At 40.9% G+C, this 26,715-nt stretch overlaps 1 protein-coding gene across 2 annotated transcripts in view; it reads left to right on the top strand.

The window, feature by feature from the left end:
* The window catches only part of DGKB (diacylglycerol kinase beta), a 488,560-nt gene that overhangs the window by 66,446 nt on the left and 395,399 nt on the right, over positions 1–26,715 (top strand). For both annotated transcript variants that reach the window (XM_075922293.1, XM_075922292.1), the window contains exon 3: positions 15,929–16,005. In XM_075922293.1, coding sequence (XP_075778408.1) covers positions 15,929–16,005 — 77 coding nt within the window. The remainder of the gene's footprint in view (positions 1–15,928; positions 16,006–26,715) is intronic.

Raw genomic sequence — 26,715 nt, forward strand, 5'->3', positions numbered from 1 at the left:
TCTGATCCCTTCTGTGATTTCTCTTGCACCCCATAGGGTTCAGGTTCCAAACAAGATGTATAGTTGATCACTCAGTTTTGTAATTCTGGTGCTTATAACTCTGATGTTATACTGTGTATCTATAGCATAAGTGCTTTCAGTCCCACTCTCAACCAGGTCAATTTTTTAATCAGCACAACTTTCTTCCTTGGTTGTGGCTTTTTGGTTATCTAGTAAGTAGTAAGGTAGTAATAAACAATTCCAAGATTTCATAATTGTTTTCAGTTTTGTGAAATTGGCTCTATTAAAGCACCTATTTTGTGTGTGTGTGTGTGTGTGTGTGTGTGTGTGTGTATATATATATTATTGGTCTGAACTTTATTCTGCTTACACAGTTCAAATGTGATCAAGATGTCAGAAGTGTAGTTTTTTCCCAAATTAATCAGTTTGTGACTAATTGGTCATGCAAGTTTTTTACCTGCAAAGCAATTCATTTGCTCATTTTCCTCCAGTGATAATTGTCTAAACTGAGTTATATATGGTAAGCAAGTGGATTTTAGCAAGTAGATAGAATTGTTTGTTTTTTCTTATTCCCTTCTTTTGCTAGATAGGTGGAAAGAAATTTCCCTGCTGTTATTCTCTGATCATAAATACTTAGTAACAGCCTGAAATGTTGGATTATAACTTTATGTGCAAATTTCACATGATTTATCAATTGCTTCTTTTCATAAGACAAGCCTTCAGCTGTTTTAAGGACAATATATAGTGTGTATATATATGTCTTAAAGGTTTTGGTGATATCATAAGGAACAAGAATGATCTGGGTGTCAGTTTAATGCTAATCCAACTGCTATATACTTCTGGAGTATTTTAGTACTATAATAATAAACACAACGGATCCATGATACTACTGCATTACTTCAATTTTACCAATTCCATTCAACTAGAAAAAGTCAGTGGTTGATCAGGCTCGGAATATACAGTTTGGTATATTTGAGAATTTCACTGCATTTGTCAAGCTAGCCTTTGTCAGAGACTCACTTTCTTTGAGTAGTGTGGTACCAGAAAAGAAGGGAACTATAACCTGTACCACATAGCCAATTCTTGTGATTTTTATCATCTTGTGATATTAAGTGTTTTAATTACTGCTTCAACTCGGGGAGGTCTGATGGGGGCTGGAAATCTGCAATAACCTACTGAGCTCCCCGTTAGACCATCTGGTGAGTTGAAGGGGAGATGTGAGTCTTGATTCTGGCATAACTTCATCAAAATAGAACCATCTCCATGAAATATTTTGATTTGGCACATAAGCATCCTCGGAAGGAACAGTTTCCAACCAGCTGCACTTTACATAACAGGAGGGGTGGCAAATGAGGGTTGGATATTTGGCCTGTAAAAACACACATCTGTAGATCCTTAGCTGATGTAAATTTTCATAGTTCTGTTGAAGCTAGTGACTTCAATGAAACGGTGACAATTTATACAGTCTGAGAATTCCCCAAGATCTTGAAATCTGGTCATATTGCCAAATGGAAAATTGTTGGAATGTAAGCCATTATGTGTTCATAGATCAATATGTAGTATGGAGGGGAACACTGTGGTCTGTAACTCACATTGGAAATGTAGATGAGGTAGAAGGGATACAGTTGGTAGAAGTATAAAGAATTATGACCCATAGGTGGAGGCATGGCAGTTATTTTTATATTTGAAACTTTAATTGTAAATATTTTAACTTTCAAATGTCTGTTGTTATAACAATTTTCTAATAGGCTTCCTTTTAAAAAATAATATTTATTGGCATCCTTAATTTAAGCTCATCAAGATTATTTTTATCTCAGGGGGTTTTGATAAGTTTTATAAACTATTAATATCTTATGGTTAAGACATATTACTATCTAATTTTGTAAAGACTTTTTATTCTTTATATTACAGAGAATTTTTGAGAGAAAAATAAGATATTTTTTACGATTCCAAAATATACTTTATTTAAAGATAAACAACCATAAATCATTAAAATCAAGATAACATGGTCAAGTAAAACATAACATTTTATGGGAGAAATGTATTTCTGGTGGTTGAATTAATAAATATAAATCTCAAAAAAGGGATAAAATGGGTCTGTTTGTGAAAACCCAGAATTGTCTTGGGGGGAAACAAATGAAGAGTTTGGAACAATTCATGTGATTTCTGATTAGCAGCTGAAAAGACTCAAAATAAGTTCTTGTATTTCCATTACAGTTATCTCAAATGAGTATTTTAATATGCAGTTTTTATTATAAACACAATTACCAGTTTTTACTGTTATAAACAAAAATAACATTTACTGATAAATACAGGGTAAAATTCTACCCCTACAGATGACAATAGCTGAATGACTGGCTTCACTGAGATTAGGATTTCATATCCACACTTTTACACACATGATTAATTTCCATAGTTATTTTGATGGAACTTAAATATGCCATGAAATGCACCCTGGTATGGTATGCCAGCACAAAGCTTGTTCTGCATACATACTTAACTGAAAGAAGAAAATGGTTTCCTAGAATCCTTCATTTTGCTCCCAAGGGTCAAGAGTCTGAATTTAAGTACTGCAGGTTTTTTACTCCTCCTCATTGTGTGTGTCTATCTGTCTTTCTAATATATTCATATATCCTTCACTAATTTTTCTCTTATTGTATGTTTTAGAAATGTGTCTGTGAGTCCATTTGTTCAAGAAATCCTTCTAAGCAGTAAGAGCTAGGATAGCCAAATTTGGTATGCAGCATCTTATTATCTTAACTTAAAGCCAGGTCAGGGTTTGATTGTACCAGGACAATGGGATGTGCTTGAAATGTGACTGTTTCTTAAAAAATGGAAGAGGAGGGGTCTGATAGGGGAGAGAGTTATATAGCAGAAAGACCACAAGGGGCAGAGAGGAATACAGAGACAGTTATAACCCCATTGCGTCATCAGGGGTTAGGGGTGGAGAAAGGCACAGCTATCTACTATATAATTCAGAGAATTTGTCTCTGTCTCCCAGCCACAGGCCATGCACCCTTCCCCTGGCTGTGCTCGCTGTAGCGGTCATGGACAGGTGCTTCTTACCTGTTCCCAAACTGCTGTGGTGAGAGGGGACTGAGCAGCCTCCCCAGGGCAGTCTGCATACTGAACCCCTCATCCCCAATTCCACCACAGAACAAGATTTAAATGAAGAAAAAGAAAACTTATTTGAGTTAAAGATTAACCAATGCTGGGTTAATCTAGTAAATCATATTTAAATATTAGACCATTTTTGGAGTTCTAAAATTAGGGGGCATAGTGGGAGATGGCACTGAAATAGAAAAAAAGTTTTGTTTGTGTCTGATTTTTTTTTTCAGAATTTTTCTTTGCTAACTCCCATATCTCAAAGAGTAATGTTTTAGATACTGCTTGTAATGATTAGAACTGGGAGCACTGGCTGTTGGGAGTCTGGAAGCAGAGGAAACAGGAAGGTGGGGGAAGGAGAGGAACTAAGGCTAAGTGAAAGCTACAGAGGGGGTAGCAGCAGCTTTGTAAAGAGGTTTCACCTTTGGTAAATAAAGGCCTGTTGAAGTTTGTTAGTACCTTGCTTGCATGATACAACACAAAGAAAATCTGAAATTAGTCACATGCTCTGCAAAAATAAAAGAAAAACAACTCTTATTTTCTGAACAAAAATAAAAAATGACAAATTTCAAGAAAATTGAGCTTTTGCCCTGGAAAAATAAGTAGGATGTGTGTAAAAGTATGTATTTGAACTTTTGTAATGGAAACTGGCTTATAGGCAGTCAATAGCTTGGCAGTCAATAGCATGATTCTGTAAAGTAACAGTGGAATGATTGTCCTATTCTGCCTTTTATAAAGCTTTACATTCCAAATACAGGTACTATGAAACATAGATACAAATGAACAGAGAATGAGAGAAGAAAGTCTTACAGAGCATGCTACAAGGTCACTGACCTTTCATAGTAAATTTTAGTTGTAGGTGCATGCACATGCATAACCCCCTCACCCCTCCAAGTAATAAATCAAGTACCTCAACTGCTGCTTTTCACATTACAATTTCTGGTTATGAATGTTTTTTGGATGATGGAGTTTGCTACTTATGGTCTCCAAGTGACCATTGCTTCTGAAAATGTGTGCTTTCTCTCACCCTAACCTACCTGGAAATTTTCTCCATGCCAGAGAATCTACAAAATCTGGGAAAGGCCACCTTAAACTGCCAAAGCAATCTTAATAGAGAATCTTAATAGAGATTGTTAGAACATATTCATATATTTTAAAACTCCCTTTTTAACATGCAAAAAGAGAGACTGACGTTTCCCAGAACTCTGGAATGCTTGTTTCTCCAAAATAATTTTGTTTACAATTTTCCTTTTTACTGTTCATCCAGTATTTAAAAAAACCTTCTAATTGTTTTGAGTGTATATATAATGAAAATATAGATTGTTCGAACTGATGTTGTAAGATTTGGCAGCCTTTTCATATACACGTTGGACCTCCCTGGTCTGGCATCATTTGGACCTCACTTGTCCTGAAGGAGGGAACTTTCTGGACACTGGGAGTTCCCCTACCCTCATCCCCCCAGACCGCCACCAGTTTTACTTCCAGCCCCTCAACCCAGTTGGCTATGCTGTTGCAAAGTTCTCAGCTGTGCCACAGGGCCTCCCAGCTGAACCACTGGACCCCACTGCCACTGGGCTTCCGGACACATCACCAGATCTCCCTGCCCCTTGGCTCTCTGTTTCAGGAACATCCATGGTTCTGCTGGACCACCGATGTTGCTGGACCAAAGAGTTCCAGTTTAGGGAGGTACAATCTGTACTTAAAATATGGTGTCTAGTACCATGTTAGGAAAACCTTTCTGAAAATTCTTTGGAGGCTTTCTCACCTCCACACATTCAGGATTTTGGAAAGTTGCTGACATTTTCCATGTCCCTGTTGGTATTAGGCTTACAGAAGGGAGGTGTAGGGGTAGAAAATGACTTTTCATTTCCTGTTTATTGTAGGTGTTAAACTCAGTTATAGTCCAATAAGCAATTTTTGATTATGAACAGTTCTCATAAATATTGAAGTACACATCTGGATTTTTATTTGACATTACTCATAGTCTAGCTGTTGTTTGGTAGCACCTATTACAGTTCAAGTTGCAAAACAATTTGTGTTATAGCCCTTTTCCACATTGCTTTCCAAACTTTTTTCTTCTAGGGCTTAAATATTTCTTGCTTGTTCTTTTTCCAAAGGATTTTATTATTATTATTTTGGGTGGTGGCAAGGAAAACTTGACCAAAATTTCCATTATTTTTGAGTTGTATGGAAATGGAAAACAATACTTTGAATCAAATTCTTTGGTACATATTTTCTCTTAGTATGAAAACTATGCTTCACTGAAGAGAGAATAAAAAACAAAACAGGAACTGTATTTTTATTGTTAGATTATAGCAAAAATTGTTTGAAGACATATATTGCATGGTCATTCCAATGAAGAGTCGCATCTTCGTTAGGTCTGAAAATGATTGATTGATTGATTGATTGATTTCAACACAGGTTCAAACACTGAAAATTGCACTGTAGCATATTCAGTATTATTTCTATTGTTTGTTTATTTATTCTCTCTCTCTCTCTCTCTCTCTCTCTCTCTCTCTCTTTTCCCCACCCCCCAGCCCTAACAGTATATCTTGTTCTTTGAACCCTTAATTTTTGTTCTAAATTAACATTTCCAACCATCAGTCTATCTATATCATCCTTTCGGGCTGTGACTAGTGATGGGAAATCCAGTTTAATTTGGTTAACTGGTTAAACATGATGTTTGACCAATTAACCAATTAAAGAGGTGGGGGTGGGCATTCTGGCCCTGCCAGGCAGGAGTGTCACCCCTCCAGCCTGCCACTGCTAGGATGGGGCAGTCCCCCAATAGCAGGCAGGGTACTCCTGCCGTGGTACTCCTGTAGGACGGAAGCAGACCCCTATCCAGGGTAGATAGGGAGCTCCTTTGCCTCCACTGGTTAACCAGAATTGGTAAGCATGACCCATTCAGACTAACTTCTCACATCTCTAGCAGTGACACTATAGTATCCTATGCAGTATTCTTCCCACATTAACCCATGGCAACTATTCCCTTTTCTTCGCCCAAAACTTGTTCCCTATGCAGTTAAGCAGCTTATACACATTGTTCAGAGGGATTTGGAAAGGCAAATGTATCTATGAAGGCCTGTTGCTGCACATACTGGGGAATCTGTTGCTCCTGGAGTGATCCAGGAGTTTGAAGGCTGAGGCTTCAGACACATGGCATGCTAGTGGGAAGTTCAGCAGGGACCGATTGCCCAAACAGCTCACTTCCCTGTCCAAAATCAAGATGTGGGGAGAGGGAACTGGCCTGTTACACTTCTTTGTCCTTCCCCTCCCCCAGTGGAGAATTTTTCAAACTGGAACATAGACACTTTTAGTTTTTTTGCAGAGTTAACCTATTTCTATGTAAATTCTGTCCCTGAAATATTTCCTTATTGAACTGTAATTCTATAACTTCTAGGTTCATAATTTTGTTCATATTGTTATCATCATTAACAAATATCTTTTGTCATAACTGAGTATCCTCGGCACTTGTTGGCTTTCCCCTGAATCCTAGATCAAATCATTCAACCTACACTATGGGATAAAGTTGAATTAAGATACGCAACTTCAGCTATGTTAATTGCATAGCTGAAGCCAAAGTACCTTAACCCAGCTTTTGGCACTGCAGGAAGATGAAGGAAGAACACTCTTCCTTCAACTTCCCTTACTCCTCGTGAAAGCAGGGTTACCGGCATCATTCGAGTGCCCCTCTCACTTCTAATTAGCTGTCTTAACTAAACTGTTAATTTGAACCCTGGAAGATTGACAGCAGCAACTCTGTAGTGTAGATGTACCCTTTTGACAGCAATATGATTTGCTTTGTTTTCATGAAGCCCACCTCTTTTGCATAGTCACCTGCCCTCAAAAAGGTTCTCCCAATGTTTAATAAATTTAAACCATGTTTTCTATGGTATCTTCTTTCACACTTTGGTCCCATAGTTTCTACTCTGTAACTGGCCCAGTGTATGGAATTAGCAGCATTTCCAGAAAAGTTACCAGGGAGGTCCTGAGAATAAGCTTCTTTTTCTTTCCTCCCCTAATAGCTTAATCTTATCTTCCAGAACCAGTTCTAATTGAGATCAAATATTCAAATATCAATATTATTAATGAGAATCCCTTGCCATCATGGCATGTTCCTCTCAAAACAGTGCCTGTATTATTGAGGAATCTCCTTTATAGATGAGGACTGATCAGTCTCCTACATTTCTGTTAGATCACTTGATTAAAAGTGACGTGTCCCCCTCATTATTTGCTATTCTCCCAAATCTTTGGGTAATCTGCAAACTTCATCAGATAAAAATATTAAAAGGCATAGGACCAAGAACAAATCCATGCAGGACCTCTCAGGTGATGGTGTCTCCCGGTTAATGGTTTTTGAGACCTATATATTAACTACTTTAAAATTGATGCATTCCATATTGATTTTTGTATCATCCTCATTTCAAGATGTCCTGTGGTACCAGGTCAAATGCCTTACCAAAATCTAAAAATATTTTTATCATCCAAATTTGTGATATCCTTCTTCCCCTACCCCCACCCCCAAGAGATAGTTAATAACGAATTAAAAGGAAGATAATACCAAAATTAGACTCTGTCAAACTGAGTCCCACATCAACTGTTCTGTTACCTTGTCCAAGATCAACATTGGATTGCTAGGCCTATAAGTATCTGGTCCAACATATTTGCTATGTTAAAATATTGATATTAATTTTCTTCTAGTCTTATGTAACTTCCCTAGTGTTGCAAGACTTACTGAATACTAGCATTAACAGCCCAGGGAGCTTCTTGAGCACCAAACATTTTTCAGTGTAAGTTACTTGGATCGCTGATTTAAAAAATCTTAGTTTTAGTAAATGATGTTTTAACATCATCCTATGTTAATGTTGGAATGTAAATTATTTCATTATCAAGTGATATGAATATATAGACTTTTCTCAAATACAGAATATAAATATTTATTGAACTCTTCTGCTGTTTCTGATTTATCTTTTGGGCTTAGGGTTGAAAAAATGTACCATTTATTATTTAGATCTTACCAATTGTTTATGTTGAGTATTCTGTAGAAACATGAATTGTCAGAAGCTAACAAACAAGGAAAATGGAGATTAGTTGGGTACCTGTCTTGTACTGTTTTGAAAATATACCCATGCTTACTCAGGAAACTTCTGAATAAATTATTAAATTGAACTGAATATCTATGCTTGCAAAAGTATCATATGGGTGACAGATACTGAATTCAGATGTGTAGGTACATCTCTAGGGTTTAACAACTTATAGATGCACTGTATCAAAGTGCACAAATAATGTAGCCATTCATGCTATATATGAAATTACAATCTATTAATTATTTGTGCTGTCCTAATGCCTGGAACCTCTCAACCTGTATCAGTGTGCTAGGCATTGCATAAACACAGAAAAAGATTGTCCACTGACCCCAAAGAACTTACATTGTAAGTATAAAGTGAGCAACAATAAATGGATAGAGATGGTTGAGAGTGCAAGGAAACAATGGCACAATTTGGTCGATATGATGTGTGTTATTGGTACACCACTATCTTGACTGTTGTCAAGCTTTTTGTTGACATCATGGGAAAGAAGGATCTAAGGGGGATAGTGAAAGTGCCCTGCAGAGGTTACTGGGAGCATATCCCAAGTATGAGGGGCAGATTGGGAGAAAGCACAAAGGTGCTTGTTTGATAATTTAATAAGTGGATGATGGAGGCAGGCATCATGGGCCAATCAGAGGTGGGAGGCCGAAATTGTTTGCAAGTAATGGATGATGTCTAGGGTGGGGATAGGCTGTGAAAAAGAAGACAATTAAATTTGTTTGATGTGATGGAGAAAGTGGTGTGAAGGTGAAAATGAGAGCTAGGAAAATTATCATTGTACAGATTGAACCTCTCTAGTCTAGGACTCTCTGGTCCAGCAACATCCATAGTGTGGCGTGGCCGGGGACTACATAGGTGTTCTGGTGTTGGAGCACACTCAGCAAAAAAATGGTGCAGTCGGGCCACAGGTGTTGCTGGACGAGTGAGCTGGGCTGGTGGCTGGGAGCAGAGCACTGGAAATGGGGGCCAATGGTTAGGGTAGGATATCAGCAGCTGGGGCTGTGGCCTGGAGTCTGGGGTTGGGAGCTGGCAGCATGGGTCAGGAGCAGAGCCCAACAGAAGAGGGTCCAGTATTGACTTCCCCTGAGGGTGCCAGACCAGAGAGGTCCAATTTATAGCAGCATCTGAATGGATCTGAGCAAGAGGGCATTTGTCAAGATGAGATAATAGTGTTGTAGTAGTTGAGATGCAATATTATGAAAGACAAAACTAGCTCCCTCACATTTAACTCAACTTTTCTAAGCTGTCCACTTCACTTACAATTCACATTGCATTCTCTTATGCTAGTTGCATAGTTGCATTAAGATATTTTTGTCATTTCCCAGCCTGCGAATTCCCTCAAATCAGAACTTATACTATCTGGGTTGCACTATTGCACAATAATCAAATTGGATGGTTCTTGTATCGCAGGTTCTGTTATGTGTTGTTGTAGCCATTTCAATTAGGGTATGTGTATGTAAAAACTGATTCATTTTGAGCAATAATGCTCATATGAGTGAATTTACCTTAGCACTCAACCTTAGCTATCGAGTACTTTTTTTCTTAAGACAGAAGTAAACTAAAATAGTAAAGGTTTTCTTACGTTTTGTTTTAAATTGACTACTTTCAATTATATTATTTGCTCCAATTTTGTCATAAACTGTTCTTTAATTGTCTTGTTATCAAGCCGAATTATAGTTGTTGTAACTTAGTTACTTCATTTGAATCAAACTTTATCTGATACCATTTATTTACATTTAAAATTATATTATGTTAAACATTTTCAGCTACTAGTTAACCTCAGGCTAAACAAATTGTTGCTGCTGTTAATGTCCTGTTAACTGAGTGAATATCATGGTGGTTAATACTCATAGATTTTTATTTTTTAATTTTTATATAGCTTAAACTATTAGTCTGCTCAATATAGTTAACCAACTTTGTTTTAATTTACTTTTTATTTTATAATTTCATGTTAAGAGGATGCTTTAAGAATTGCTACATTGTATCAGTATTTTTCTTTTTAGCTGAAGTCGCTCATTTGCATAATTTTGTATTTAATTGTTTGGTTTCTTCTATCATTTTTGATTACTTGAATATGCATTTGATTTCAATGTCATGATGATTTGTTTTGTTGCATCCCTTAACAAATAGTAAAAAAATCCTTGATAAATTTTAGCCCTGCTATATCTTTGGATGCAGTTTCAATAATAACCATAATAATTAATTTAATCTCTTGATTTGTTTTTGTGAACTAGTTGTAGGAGAAGCAATTAATTCTAATTATTTGTTTTCTCCTAATTATCACTTTTAATAATTGTTTTCTTTTTGTCACTGTACTTTTAACATTACCTGGCATCCAACCTCTTTCCACCCCACAAAAGTACAAGGCCAAATCCTGCTTGCCCTGCTGATTTGGATATTATTATTATTATTTATTGTACTATTGTCGTAGTTGGGAATTTTAGTCATAGACCAGGATCTTGTTGTATTAGGTGCTGTGCAATTCCCATATAAGTAACGCTTCTCATGTGAGTAAAATGATCAGGATTTTGCTTATAGCAAGGTGTAGTCCTTGTGTGTCTGTCAGAGAAAGGTAATGTAAAAGCTTGGATAAATTGTTTCAGTATTTTCATTATTTCTTTTTCCAAGCTGAATAAGGAAGCTTTATTTCCATAAAGATAAGAGAAAAAACTGAATATGTGGAAGCACAAGAAAGCTTAATTTTATGGATGTAGAACAGCATGCATCCAAGGTCTCAGAACACATAGGAAAATAAATAATAAAGGGCCCATGGCATACTAATGGTAAAGATAAAGACAGAAAAACAAAACTGCCCATAGTGCTTTTTAAAAAGCAACAGGCTACTTAAAAACCTATATATATTTGTTTTATTTCATTTCAACAGATAAAGTATAGTTTGCAAATGTTTGAACTCCAAAGGGGCTTCCCATCATTGTAGTAGCATGTGCTGGAATCACAAAGTAGTTTGAATGGCATTCATTTTGGATTATTATTGTTCCCCCTTCCTGCCCAATTCTGAGTAATGCTATTATAGTCTCTTTGCCTCTACACACTAGAATTTTCAGGTATGTATGTATTTAAATGTATGTATTTAAGAAAAATGGTGGTACTGTGTTTAAGATCCTGTATTAAAACTAATTAGGAGACCTACATTCTTTTTGCAACTCTGCTACAGACTGACAGTGTGGCCTTGGGCAAGCTATTTAGGCTTCATTCCCAAAGACTTATTCACGTTCTTAACATTGTATACTATGAATTGTCCCTATTCATAAAGTCACTCAGGCCCCTAGTTTGTACAGTTAAGCGTGCAGAATAAGATCCTTAATCTCACTGACTGTCAGTTCCACACCTGCAAATTAAGACTAAGGTAATTTATTTGTCTGTCTAGTTAGACTGTAAGGTCTTTGAGGTAGGGACTGTCTCTCAATAAGCAGGTGCCCAGGGAACTTAGTCCACTCTAATCAGAGCCACCCCACTGCCCATGCACAAAGCCCAGCTCAGCAGTCCAATCTCTGCCTTTTTTTTTGGCACCAGAACCAGATGGCACTGAGCCACCTTGGTGCCAGTCAGCAGGACCAGCAGAGACTGATGGCAATGAATGAGGCAAGTCTGTGGAACCCCAGCATAGTGCTGCAGCAGAATTCATTTCCGGTGTGACCAGTGAGCCTGTCCCATCCATGGTGTGGTGGTGGCAAGTCCACCCGCTCCCCTGCACCCCCTGGTTCCTGCAATGGGAACTGGGGTTAATGTCAGAGAGAGAGGGAGTCTGAGGGAAGAATGGAGAGGCACACAGGAGTAAGCCAAACTCAACTACAACCAACTGTGGAATTGCCACACCTTTCCTTGCATTCCCAGTCCCCTCCTGCCACAGATACCCACATAAACCCTTCCCTGGTCATCCTTTTCCCCTTTCCATAACTCTTAAATGAACCTGTCTGATAGCCCCCATATAACCCCCAGGACTCTGCTTAAATCGATCCCACTCCCTAATTACCTATCTCCAAAGAAACACAAATTGAAATTGTTTACGTTAGATCTCTATATAGTCCTGCTTGTGGAAACAGAGTTTCCAGGGCAACTGCTTCTTAGAATGCTTTCCTCACAAATAGGGATAATAACTATTGTTGGATGATTAATCACTTTGTTTCCTTTTTGTGTTATGCTTAATCCACATCATGCTTTGCACTTTGTTTAGTTTTCCCAGGAAGCATTTACTCAGTAGCTATTTTAGTTATCAATATAGTTGAGAAGGTATTCAATTGGATGTTCACTGGCTTATTACTTTCCAAACCAATATTTGTTGTTTTATTTGATGTGATCTTCATGTAGTAATGAGGCTTGGAAATGGCCTAGCAATTCAAGGGAAACCTGTTAAAGTGACCTGGGCTGTACGTGTTCCTAGTATTGGTTTGTCACAAACTGTGAAAGAACTTGACTTTTTTTTTTATTATTGATAGACCTAAAACCTCTAAACCTCATTTTTTTTCCAGGAGTAAGGATTCTTCCGAAAAAAGTTTTTTTTTTTCTCAAAAGAACCCCGTCTAGACTGTGGTGGTTTTTTTTAAAACTTTTTTGAAATCGTTTGGATGTGATTATGCAAATGAAGTGCAAGATTTGTAAATGGTGTGTGCTTCATTTGCATTTTTATGTCCTTCATTTGCATTCCTCTTTTGAGAGAGGAATGCAGTCTAGACATAGTCCTAGTGAATGAATAGGAAACAATGGGTAAAATGTATTTGGATTTTAAAATAAAAGCTAATATTGTCTCATGACCTTTGAAAATAAATCATACATTTGGCTTGGATATTAATACTGTCCTATGAATTGAAAACTTCTTCAAAGGTTACCTAACCAGGGAAAAGATAACTAGCCATGCCTCAGTTGTTGGGAGGTATTGTTGGAAGGTACATCATGTTGTGCCTGCGATGAATACATTGTTAGTCCAGAACTTAGACAAACATGGGAAACAGGTGGGGCAACCCAGGCAGAACTGAGACCAGGATAGTGGATCAGACATGGTTCACCAGAGTTAGCCTCTGGCAGGCCACCAGACACTTCATTTACCTGAGTGCCTGCAGGTATGGCTACTAACAGCTCCTGTTAGTTGCTGTTCCCAGCCAATGGGAGCTGCAGAAAATGGTGGCCTGGCCCACACTGCTTCCTGCAGCTCCCATGGGCCAGGAACGACAAACTGTGGCCAATGTGAATGTTGAGTGGCCATACCTGCAGATGCTCAGGTAAATAAAGACTCTGGTGGCTAACCCTGGTGAACCAAGTCCAGCATATGGGCCACTTGTTGCTAACTCTGGCTTAGACTCTCATCCCGCCTTTTCAATGATAGGTATGCAGAATATGGGACAAGTGTATTGTTAGATTACAGCATCCAGCTGGCATACATAAAGGGGGAGAACAGAGATACTTTTGCTGAAACTTTCCCCATCTTAGTTCTACTTGAGTTAAAAAAAAAAAAAAAAGTACATCACTTCTGGGAGCAGAATTAAAAAATTCCTGCAGTTGGAATTGGAGCCTAAAACCTATCCAACTTGTTTGTATTAATTACAGTTGCATGTATATAATGCTTGTTTAAAGATTAATAAAAATACAGCTGGGAGGGAGGAGGAAGGAAGAAGTGTGATCATTCCTGGTGAAGCCTTGACTGAACCTTATAGCACTTCAGAAAGGGGAAGCTTTTATTTGGGGAAAGCATCTGCTTTAGGAAAGGGAAAATAATTTTTCCCATCTAGTACACCTACTTGTCTTCCCACCAGCTTAAGCTCTGTATTCCTCAGATTTCGTTTCAGCTCTCTGACTTTTATACATTTGCTGATATTAGGTGCTTAGATTATTGGGAGATGTTGCTATCAGCATGGGAAGTGATTAGGATATAGTGGTATATTCATATGGTTGTTCAGTGGGTCAATAGAATATATCTCTGAGGGATTCAGTGTGAGAGTTCCAGTAAAAGAGAAGAAGTTGTCCATTAGTAAGCTCTGAATGCAGCCCAAATGGAAGAATCACATCCAACTGTGTGCTTTCTCCATGCAATTCCTTAGCTGGCTAAATGTTTGGAGCCTGAAATGTGCTTGTGCATGTAAGATGAATTTAGCAAAATGGGGCCCACATACTGCTTCTGGCACCACAATCATATTAATGTTTAATAATAAAAATAGGGCTAGTTTTACCCTGTATCCATGTTAATATACTGTATAATTCACACTACACAGTTCAGTTTTCCTAATTACAAAGATTTTTTTTTTTGGTCTAGAAAATGAAGTGAATTTCTTTGTACATTTCAGATTTTAGAGCATTCAATGCCACACACCATAGATCATGGAACAAGATAGCAGTTAGTCATAGCCTCTCTCATTATGATGTCTTCATCCAGTACTTCCCAATATGAAGATTGTCTGCCAAAGGGGTTCATTGGAGCGCTTTTAGGGAGATGAAGAGTCCTCTCTGATGGACTGCAAGCTTTTTGCGGTGAAGAAGCTTGCGTGGACTAAAGAGCCTAAAAACTATATTGTTTGGAGCTTTCGTATAACATACCTGTGAAAGCGTTCATTCTTACAGTGCTTGAGCTAGTTTGAAATTGTTTCCCCTCAGTCTGTAAGATATTACAACCAAGACTTTTTTTAATCATTGCATAAATTCTTCCTGGGTCTCATATTTCCCTTTTTAGACCCATTATTGATTTAAAGATGCATTTTCTTTTTTTTTAAAAGTCAGTTTGTAGATGGTAAATTTCTTTTAACTCTCAAAAGCTACCACATTGTTGTATTTTGATGATCTAACTTAAACAGAGCTAAAACTTCTCTTTTTAATTTAAAGTGCCTGAAAGCTATTTTAAGACATAACTGAGTTGCTAGTTTTTGTTAGCTGGTTGAAATTATGTGAGGTGGTCGTGTTTAAGTGAATGATGTGTTTTGAGATAATGTGAGTCCAGGGATTAGCAGAGTGGATATTATTAAAATTTTTGTATTAATAGTGAGCAATCAGAATGTCAGCTGAAAATGATTTACCACTTGAGTCAATACCAGCAGAGCATTCCTGTGCTCGGAGTGCTTAAAATCATTATATTTCAGGTTAATATTTATAATTGGAGGGGGGAATAGAAAAGTTAAACAATGACACCTCTGCTGCAGTAGTGTTGCTTTGCACCATTTTGCTGTGGTAAAGTAACCCTAACAGTCGCATAGTTGATAAGTGAAATACTGGAGTGGCATAGAATTGGTACAACGGCTTTTATGCTCTTTTCTGTTGCATAGGGGATATGGTTGCTGAGAAAGGGACTTTGCACTGGACTTATCTCCATTCTGGTGTGTCCTGACTGCTTTCATTGTGTCTATTGGGAGCTATGCCTGAAAGCATCTGTTTTACACTGGGGAGGACTAGCTTGATCCACAGTTGACACAGGGTCAGTGAAGTGCAAAAGTGACTTAAAGTCACTAATGCAAATAGCATTTTCTAAAATTTACTATTTGACCACAATAAAAAATTAGACCACAGAGTACAATTTTTTCAAATGTTTTTGTTTCTTTGTTTATTTCAATATGTTCTCTTACTGTGCTTATAAATCCCAGACTCCTAGAAGTGATATTCCATGTACTTTAAAAATTGACTATAATCTCAACAGCACAGTTGAAAAACAGTCTGAAACAAATAGTGTTTTTCCCGAGTACCGTTCATACTGTCAAAATCAATTTCCTGTATTGTTTTCTGTTTTGTTTTAGATTCCACCAAGAAAATTAAGGATGTTCTGGAAGAATTCCATGGTAATGGTGTGCTAGCAAAATACAATCCTGAAGGGGTAATTCTTTTTTTTTTAATTCGGTTATTTAAAACTGTAATTAATGTAAAAATGTTTTAAATGGCATGATAAAATATACATTTATAAATAGATATTTATATACAAATTTTCTGCTTGAAGTTGTTGCTGTATTCTTCGAAAATAAAACATACTTAAGAACTAAAAAAGGATCTATTTAATGAATCTGTTAATATTATTTGTCAGAAAGGGACTTCAAGAAATGCAAAAAGCAGAGAAAACTCTGCCATCATTCAAAAGGCAGAGAACACTCATGTTTATTCTGATGAGTAATATCTTTGTGTAAACAAATGTATAGTTGCTTTTTATTTAAAGAATAACTTACAAAAACCTTTGAGCTGAAGTTAATATGCTGCCACACAATAGTGCCTTCTCTTCTGCATATCCTTCTTGTGTGTGGAACTTTATAACACGAAATTCAAATGTTAAAAAAAAACAACAAGAAATGCATACTTAAGATCTCCTCATGTATCTGATAAACAATGTGTAGGTTAAAAGAAAACATTAAGAAAATTAGGCTTATTTGTTTGCTAATTCACATGCAACCTTAATCCTACTCCTTATTGCATCATTTTGAGTGTGTCTAGACTACAGGGTTTTGTCGACAAAAGTCCACTTTTGTCGACAAAACTATACCTGCGTCTACACTGCCGCTGAGTTCTGTCGACATAACATCGACAGAACTCAGCAGTTTTGTCAATGGCTGTAAACCTGATTCTATGAGGAATAATGCCTTTTGTCGACAGAGTTCTGTCGACAGAAGGCGTTATTGCATCTACACTGTCCTTTGCATCTACACTGTCATGTAGACAAAGCAGCTTGCTTTGTCGACAGAACTGGATGTATTCTAGACGCTCTGGGTACGTCTAAACTACATGGCTCCGTCGAAGGAGCCATGTAGATTTGTTGTTTTGGCAAAGGCAAATGAAGCCGCGATTTAAATGATCGCGGCTTCATTTAAATTTACACGGCTGCCGTGCTGAGCCGACAAACAGCTGATCAGCTGTTTGTCCGCTCAGCAAGCTAGTCTGGACGCTCCCCTGCCGACATCAAAGCCCTTTGTTGGCAGCCCCGGTAAACCTCATCCCACGAGGAATAACGGGGCTACCGACAAAGGGCTTTGATGTCGGTAGGGGAGCGTCCAGACTAGCGCGGTGAGCGGACAAACAGCTGATCAGCTGTTTGTCGGCTCAGCGAGGCATCCATGTAAATTTAAATGAAGCCGCGATCATTTAAATCGTGGCTTCATTTGCCTTTGCCTATGTGTCTAATGTACATTCCTCTGACAGAGGCATGTAGTCTAGACACAGCCTCTTTGTCGACAGTATCTGTCTACAAAACTTCTGTCGACAAAAGCCTGTAGTCTAGACGTACCCTTTGTGAATAAGGAATATTGGCCTGAATTGCAAATTCTTCGAGCGAGATGTCTGCATGGATGCTTCACTCGTGTGTTGGGGTGTTTCTGTTCCTTCATATGGAGATTTTTTTGCATCATTGTCCCTCCGAGTCGCATGTGCATGGGGACCTCAGTTCATTTAAATGAACTGAGTCTCACGACCCCTTTCATTTAAATTGCTGTGCATAGGACCTCAGTTCCCTTTCTACTGTCCCGGGCAGACACAGAGTTCAGCAGTCATGCTGTGAAAGCATTCTCCTCAGACCACCTTTAGTTAGAATAGTTTTTCATCTTTTCTCCCTCTTAGGGTATGTCTACGCAGCAAAGTTATTTTGAAATAACTTTACCAGCGTCTACACAGCCAAACCGCTATTTCAAAATTAAATCAAAATAGTGGAGGGCTTATTTTGAAATTGGTAAACCTCATTCCACGAGGAATAGCACCAATTTCGAAATTGCTATTTCGAAATAAGTGTTGTGTAGATGCTTTTTTCAAAATAGGGGGCCTCCAGCCCCTCCCAGGGTGCCTGGTGGCCACTCTAGCCACAACCAAGAAAACTCCTCTTCCTCCCCCTGTCCCCGGAGCCCTTAAAGGGGTAGACTCTGGCCACAGTGCCTGTGCCAGCCCAGAGCCAGCAGTCGCTGTGCCTGATCCAGTAGTCCCACTATGAGCCAGGGACAGCCAGCCCTCCACCGCTCCCCAGGACCAGTCTCCCAGCTCCCAGGAGCCTGCCAGGGGCTAGAAATGGCGGGCGCCTGCCTGGTCCGGTGCGGAGATCAGAGACCTAATTCAGGTTTGGGGGGATGCCTCCAACATCCATGATCTCCACACTAAACAGAGGATCACAACTGTATATAGGCGAATGGCTGCCAGCTTGGACACCTAAGGCCATATGCGAACCTAGGAGCAGGTTTGCATGAAAATAAAGGAGCTGAGGCAGGCATATGCCAGGGCCACAGGGGCAGCTCCCTACCAGGGGCAGACCCAGACCTCTGTCCCTATTTTGATGCTGTGGACCGCATCCTGGGGGGCAGGACAGTCTGTGTCCCCCACGTGGTCATCAACCCTGGGGCAGAGCTTGCTGCCTCCTGTTGCTCCAGCCCCTGCTGCCTCCCCAGCTACTGCTCCTCCTCCTACTCCTTCTCCCCCTCTTGCTTCTTCCTCCCCACACTCCCGAGACCCCGGCATCCATGCTGCTGGGAAATGCCGAGGCCCCCGCATCCATGCGGCTGGGAGACATTTGGGCCGGCGAGACCCCCTGAGCCCTGAGCTTCTCCTCCCCCTTCCTCCCCTTGCCTCCCGCTGCCAGCTCCCCCCCCTCCTACCTTCTTTCCCCAGTCTGACCTCAGTTTCATTCCCCCTGCCACCCCAGTTTTGCTCAATAAAGAAGCTTTGTTGTAAAGAACACATGTCTTTTATTGTACAGCAGGAAGCGGGGTTAGGAGGGGTAAGTGGAAGGACACGAGGGAGGAATGAGGCACAAGCCCCCAGTGGGGCACACCAGGGAGAATTACTGAATTACTGCCTGCAGAACATGCTGTCAGGCTCCCAGCAATGTGTCTAGGAAAAGTGCCAGAGTGCCCAGGGGCAGCTCCAGCTCCATGTTGCAGAGTGCTGTGGTATCCTGAGTGAGGGCAATCAGAGCATGCAGAGAAAAAAATGCTTTGCTGTCCCTCAGTGAGGTAGGCAAGCAAGCAGGGAAACCTTAGAACCGGCTGTCCGGGGTGTCCCTTTACGCACAGGTCTCAGATGCCTTGTGTGTCTGCTGCCTGAGGTTAACTCCTGACCTGATGCCCTGCTATAACGGGTTCCGGCCGGCCTTAAATGCGATTCAGCGTCCTATCAGTGTGGACGCACTATTTCGAAATAGCAAAATGCTATTTTGAAATGCATTTTGTGTCTAGATGCATTATTTCAAAATAAGTTATTTCAAAATAACTATTTCGAAATAAGATATTTTGAAATAATGCTGTAGTGTAGATATACTCTTAGTTAAGTACTAGTTTTGGAAAAAGAAAAACAAACTAATAAAAAACCTTCACTCCAGCAGACCTTTAAAAGTTCCTGGTCAGTGAGATACCCAGCTCCCCAGGCTCCAGGAGATGTGCCTCTGATGAGCACAGCCAGTGTATCTGCTGTATGTGTGAGAGGCTTGTTTCCCTCCCTTTCCACCTCCCTCCATGCCAATAGTGTATCCACTGTGCAGAACTGAAGCCCAGGGCATGAAGAGATAAGGATCTGAAGCTGAAACTCCTCCTAATGGAGAAGTCACTTTGACCAGCCTGCAACCCGGGAAAAGGGGTACACTCAGCAATGGGCTTCCCCAACAAAGCTGATCACAAGGTACCCATAGCTGTTGAAAGCAGCAAAAAAGTGGCAGACAGCTTCATTGCAGAGACCTCAAAAGAGGAAAAAAAGTGATTTTAATGAGATCTCTGCCGCCACCACAGACTGCTCCTAGATTGAGCACTGTCAGCACTCCAAGCACTGCAGACACAGCCCGTATCACTCCCACACATAGCACTGATGCCGACACTAATGCAGCCACCCTCCCTGACACTCTCTGGGCACTGGCAGCACCTCAGGCAGAATCAGCACTGTGTTGCTCCCACTACAGCAGCTCTCTGTCACTCCTTGCCAGCAAAGAACCATGCATCTGTCAGCGCAGGCAGCAGTACCACAGTTGGCTGGACCATAGGTTTATACTCACCACTGAAACTCGCGAGTCTCCCCATTACCAGTATCCTCCCTGCTTGCGGCACCCCTCTCACCTACTTCATAGGCTCCATGCCGTGGCTACTCATGGAAGTCTTCACCCTTGTCCGGTGATGAGGGGGCAGGCTTTCTCTTTACCACTCGCCTCCCTCGAGCCCAAAGACTTGAAAAACAGCCAACTTACCTATTGCAACTAACCACCACCTTGGTACAGGCACCAATAGGGGCCACCTCCCTCCCATTTTCAGTGAGTGCAGTTGTTTATAAACTTTTTAAAAAATTAATTTTTTTAAGGATATTTAGGGCATCCTTAGCTGAACAGGGAGCTGTGAAATTTATGCTGCTTTTGGTACTGTCCTCAATTTGATTCTTAATTTGCCTGTGCATATTTGTCTATTTCAGTCTTTGGAATAAAGCCAGATAATGCTCTTTAGCACCTCCATGCAGTGCTAAAGAGCATTAAATAGCTTATTATCTCAATATTTATTTGCTTTTCTGACATTTTTCTGTGACTTTATATAGCCTCCATAATATGGGAGCACTTTTGCTAAGTAAACTTTACTTTGAGAATCTATTCCCATTTATTACTTTGTATTTTATGTTAGACAAGAAATTGGCAAGTACACTAGCTAAAGCCCCTTGAACTTGGAGATTTTTTTTATGGCACTTTAAATTGTGGTGGTAAAATACAATAAGTAATTTTTTACAAACACACACACACACACACACACACACATAAATAAAAGATGCAAATACACAGATCCACAGTTAATATATATAACGAGAGAATCTTCATTACTTTTATGCATGGAGTTATTCTATGAAACTTTTTAGGCTATATTTATGGAGATAAAAGAGCCTAAATCATCTTATTCCAGATTTCTCCTTGTCCTGTGGGTTCAACCTTGTATTCACATTCGTGCTGTTGTAGCACAGTTCTCCACTGTATGCCACAATTATTAAATTGCTCCAGTACAATTATTGTCTCGTTGATATTGAAAACTAAGTTGTGAAATCCTTGTTTTTTCTTTGCTTTTAACCTTGTACAATTGCATAAACATGTGCAGAATGATCAGATTGGGAGGTTATTGCAGTAAATGGAGATGATGAACTAGGTCAATGGCCACCAGAGGATCATCCAATGTAAGGGGTGGGTCCGGTGTCATAGACCTGATTATAGCAGCTTTTATTCCACTCCTTCCTACTTTTGGTGTAGGGAATGTGATAGAAGCTTCTATAAAGACCATTAACTCTCAGATGTCATTTTAGTTTCCTATGGTAGTTGTGAGCTGACTTAGTTTGAAACAGCCTTTTAGGGAATGAACCCTAAAACTCATGCAAGGGTGTTTGGCTTTGTGCAATTAGAAAGTTGGCATCTTTAGTCCTGATCTGCATTAGGCCACATGATGGCAGTTGGGCTCTCATCTGTCTACCAAAACAGCAAAAAGAGTCTCTTGTGCTGAGTGCCCACTGGGTTTAAGAAAGAGGAAGGACTGATCCTCTGAGCTCTCCATACTGGTCATCAGGGAGAGTAAGTTAAGGAGAGTGTCTGGGGCAGGGGAAGGGACTCTGGGCCGAAGAGACTGGTGAGTGGGATCAAAGGCTCATGTACAGTGATGCTGATGGGAGGGGGCTAGAATCCAGAATGGTGAAGCTGACAATGTTAGGAATCATTAAAAAAGAATAAGACGGAGAGTATCTTATTGCCTCTCTATAAAACCCACATCTTGAATACTGCATACAGATGTGGTTGCCTCATCTCAAAAAAGATATATTGGCATTGGAAAAGTTTCAGAAAAGGGCAACAAAAATGATTAGGGGTTTGAAACAGGTCCCAGATGAAGAGAGATTAAAAAGACTGGGACTTTTCATCTTAGAAAAGAGGTGGTTCTTCGAGTGATGTTCCCGTGGGTGCTTCACCATTGGTGTCAGGCTCATCTTCCCGTCACGGATCAGGGACTTTCAAGCAGTCATCAAGCAAGCTGCGCGTGTGCAAGCGGAGAGCGGCATTCTCACCTTTGAAGTATCAAGCGCAGCTCGCTTTTCCCTCAGTTCCTTCTTCACCACCCTGGGACAGAGATCAACCCTCTCCTCCTCAGAATTGCTCTGCATATCAAAGAGAACCAATTGACAATCAATTGAGTACTTTAGATAGACTCCTCTCTTTATTCAAACAAAAACAAACAAAAAAAGCTGCTAGGAGCTCTCACTGCTGCACAAGGACAAGTGGCTGCAGCCCAATCAAACTGAAACCAAAAATACAAAACAAAACCCACCCTAACAAATAAACCAACTAATAACCCAAGCAGGCAGCTTGGGTTACACAAGTTGGGTGGCATACTCAGCCTTGGGGCGACATGCCAATCCTACCTAAGGACAAGAAATGTGGAAGAAGCCAGGAGCCTATGCCAGCCGTTGCTTCCCACAGAGAATGCATACGCTGTTTGGGGGACAGATATGTACAACAAAAATGTGTTAATTTCCACAGCCTGACAGCGAGGGGTCTCAAGGAAAGAGCTCACAGCCTGCACACTGTCTATTGACACAGCTCTTGAGCCCCATAGCTATAAAGGGGGCAATAAGAGCTAGAGTACAAAATCCCCTCAGGGCAATCTCTCCAGCCCTTTACCTCAGAGGGCAGGGTCAGAAACCAGACCCTCACCAGCCTGCTCTCCATCCCTCCTGCCCCCCCAAGCATCAGTAAAGGGGAGGATGAACTGGGCACCTCGGGCATGGGGAAATCTCATGCCTCTTCTATGACAGGCTCAAGAGCATGCTCTAAACAGGTGGTCAAACCACCTGCGTAGGCATCAAAAAGGGTACCTCCTAAGGGCCCTAATATAATAGAAGCACCAATGGCATCAAGGACACCTGGGGTACCTCGAGCACACTCAGTATCCTTGGCGCAATGTGAACCCCCTCTGCAATCTCCACCACAGGTTCTGGGAAGTGACTGGGCTAGTCCCAGCTGCCCTCCAGTACTTCACACTAATCTCACATCCCCTGGGTTCACAACTGCACCCATGCCACCACCTCATGTACCGGGAGACTCAGCAATGGCTCACAGGGCATCATCCCACAGCGGTTCCCTAATGCACAAAAGACAGGTACCAACAAGACAGGACAGGAAGGCCAGAACTGGCTCCCTCACTCAGCCTTCAACATGGAACCGCTCTTGCTCCCCATTACTGATGAGGGATTTGCCGTGTTCCCACCTTGTCTCAAATCAGTGCCTACCAAGGGAATTCAAGGAATAGGTTCTCTTCTCAATACTCCTCCCCAGAGAGAGCATATGCACCTTATGGGGCATACAGCTTACCTCATTATCAATATCCTCCCTGGCATCCAGAATGGCTTTATTATGACTGACCAATGTTCCCCGTATCGCTATGGGGCACCTCGTCATACCTCCATTGCCCTTTCTACATCTACACAGAGGTCTGTAATGTCTATGGGTATGTCTACTCTAGCCCCCTAATTCGAACTAGGGAGGCTAATGATGGCATTCGAAGCTGCAAATCAAGCCCGGGATTTAAATATCCCGTGCTTGATTTGCATCTTCCCGGCCGGTCGCCATTTTTTGAAATGTACAAGTCCGAACTAACTGCCCGCGTCTACACACGGCAGGGACATGGTATTTCGGATTAACGTCCTAAATCGAACTACCTGTTATTTTTCCTGCAAGGACAAAAGACCTAACTTTAAGGCAATCACTAAGAGGGATATACTATATCCTGGACAGCACTGCCTGGACAGCACTGCCAATGGCCCTGTATGCCGCAGATACTGCGGCTAGATCTACTGCGATGTCTATGGTCATGAGATGTGCATCTTGGCTTCAAGCAGCAGGAGTCCCTAAGGACCTCCAGGGCAAAGTAGAGGACCTGCCATTTTATAAGACCAAATTATTTGCTACAGGTACTGACGAGGCCTTGCACTCTAGCAAAAATTCGCACAATACTTTGCGTACATTGCGGATGTACACTCCACCCTACCAGAGGAAGCGCTGCACACCTTACCAGAGACACAGGGTTGCAGCCTTTATTAGACAACAGTAGTACTTGCCTTTTGAACAGAATTGCTTCTGACCTCAAAACCACTGTAGTAGAGCCCCTAATAACTGCTCTTCCATGACTTACATATGTAGGCAGCAAGTTTGAGAATTTGGTCAAGGGTCTGCCCGACCTCCCTTCCACTCAAGTATCTGGTGAGCCCAACATATTTCACCACTGCTTGTGTCCTTATCACAATTAATGGGCAGCAATCACCATATATCGGTGGGTACTAAAAATCATCAGTGGATGATTCTATCCCCTTCATAGCAATCCTCCCCAAGCTCCCAACCCTCTCCCTCCCTCTTGGCAAAGCAGTGTGTCGTACGTCTCCTTAACAGAGGAGCCATAGGACGAGTCCCAAGAAGATTAGAAGAGAGAGATTTTATTCAAAGTACTTTCTCCCTGAGAAGAGGTCAGGGGGTAGGAGGCCCATCTTGGACCTGCAGCAATTAAGAAAGGACCTCCACAAGCAGCGATTCAAAATGTTCACTCTCACCACTATAATTCCGGCACTGGACAGAGGGGACTGATTTGTAGCCCTCGACCCTCAAGATGTATATTTTCACATCACAATACCTCCCGCACACAGGTGTTTCCTATGATTTGTGGGAGCTTCACATCACTTCCAGTACTGAGTCCTTCCATTCGGACTCTCTTCTGCATCCAGGGTCTTTTCCAAGACCCTCACAGTGGCAGAAGCACATCTCAGATGCTACGGCATTACAATATTCCCCTATCTGGATGACTGTCTTATCAAGGGGCTCCTCACAACATGCCACGAGAGGACGGCTGTTCTGAAAGTGAACACACAAAAAGAGTAACGTTAGTTCGAACCAAGGGGTTTGGTTTGAACTAACACATCCCGGTGCGCACTTTCATTTTCGGAACAGCTGGCATTCAGAGTAATGTGCCGGCGAGATCATGCTAATGAAGCGTGGGATATTTAAATCCCCGCTCCATTAGCAATTTCGAATGCCTGCATTTGCATCCCTAGTTCGAACTAGGGTACAAGTGTAGACATACCCTAAGAGATTCTGGAAAGGTCTACAAAACCTTCGCCCACAGCGTACACCCATACCTCCCACATGGGACTTAGGATTGGTCCTCCACTCACTCGCAAAAGCACCTTTCGAACCAATGGCAACTTCATCACTTACCTTCCTCACCATGAAAATGCTGTTCCTCCTCTCAATCATATCCACCGGGCAGGTTAGCAAACTTGCAGGGCTCACGACTTTGCTTGCATATACAACCTTTCACGAGCACAATATTATTCTGTGGCCTCATCCGTCCTTTTTACCCAAAGTTGGGTTGAAATTCCATGTCAATGAATCAATCGTCCTTCCTACCTTCTATCCAAAGCCACACTGCTCCAAAGAGGAGGCCACTTTACACACTCTGGATGTTAGAAAGGCAATTGTGTTCTATTTTGATAGGTCTCAATCCTTTCGGTTATCCCAGAGATTGCTGGTATCCCTAGCTGAGAGGTCCAAGATACAACCTCTGTCTTCTCAGCACATTTCAAGGCTGACAACATCATGCATTGCTACCTGTTACTCACTCCAGAACAGGTCATTACTGATGACTCCAAGGGCTCATTCTACCAGGGTGATGGTGACATCAGCTGCTTCCTTAAATGGGGTCTCACTCTAGGAAATGCACAGTGCAATGATATGGTCAACAAATTACACATTCATGAAGCACTATTCTATTCTACCGTGCTCCACAACAGATACCGCAGTAGCCAATGCGGTCCTCTCCACAAATTGTAGCAATTAATCAAAGCCCACCATCCATCTCAATGGGCACTGCTACGCAGTCACCAACAGTAGAACACCCACAGGGACATCACTCGAAGAAGAAAGAGAAGTTACTCACTTACTGTAGTAGTGATTGTTCTTTGAGATGTGTGTCCATGTGGGTGCTCCACGACTCACCCTGCTCCCCACTTCTTTGGGCAATAATAGCAGCCTATGAGGGCATTAAAGAAGAAAGATGGAAAAGCGGGCTGCACATGCTAATTCAAAAGCAGGAATGCCACTCTCCGCTCACACATGTGCAACCCGCCGGATAACTGTTTGAAAGTCTCTGATCCATAGTGCCATGATAAGCCCAATAGCAACAGTGGAGCACCCATGGGGATACACATCTCGAAGAATAATCATTAACTGCACAAAGTTAGTAACTTCTCTATGCTAATGGGGAATATGATAGAGGTCTAAAATGATGACTTATGTGGAAAAAGTGAATAAGGAAAACTTATTTACTTGTTTCCATAACATAAGAACTAGGGGTCACCAAATGAAACGAGAAGGTAGCAGGTTTAAAACAAACAAAAGGAAGCTTTTCTTCACATAGTGCATGGTCGGCCTGTAGAACTCCTTGCCAGAGAATGCTGTGAAGACCAGGACTTTAATAGGGTCAATTTATGGAGGTTAGGCCCATCATCAATGCCTAGGATGGGTAGGAATATTGTCCATAATGTCAGAGGCTGGAAATAGGTGACAGGGGAGGGATCACGTGAT

This window comes from Pelodiscus sinensis, chromosome 2 (genome assembly GCF_049634645.1).
Source record: "Pelodiscus sinensis isolate JC-2024 chromosome 2, ASM4963464v1, whole genome shotgun sequence".
Lineage (NCBI taxonomy): Eukaryota > Metazoa > Chordata > Testudines > Trionychidae > Pelodiscus > Pelodiscus sinensis.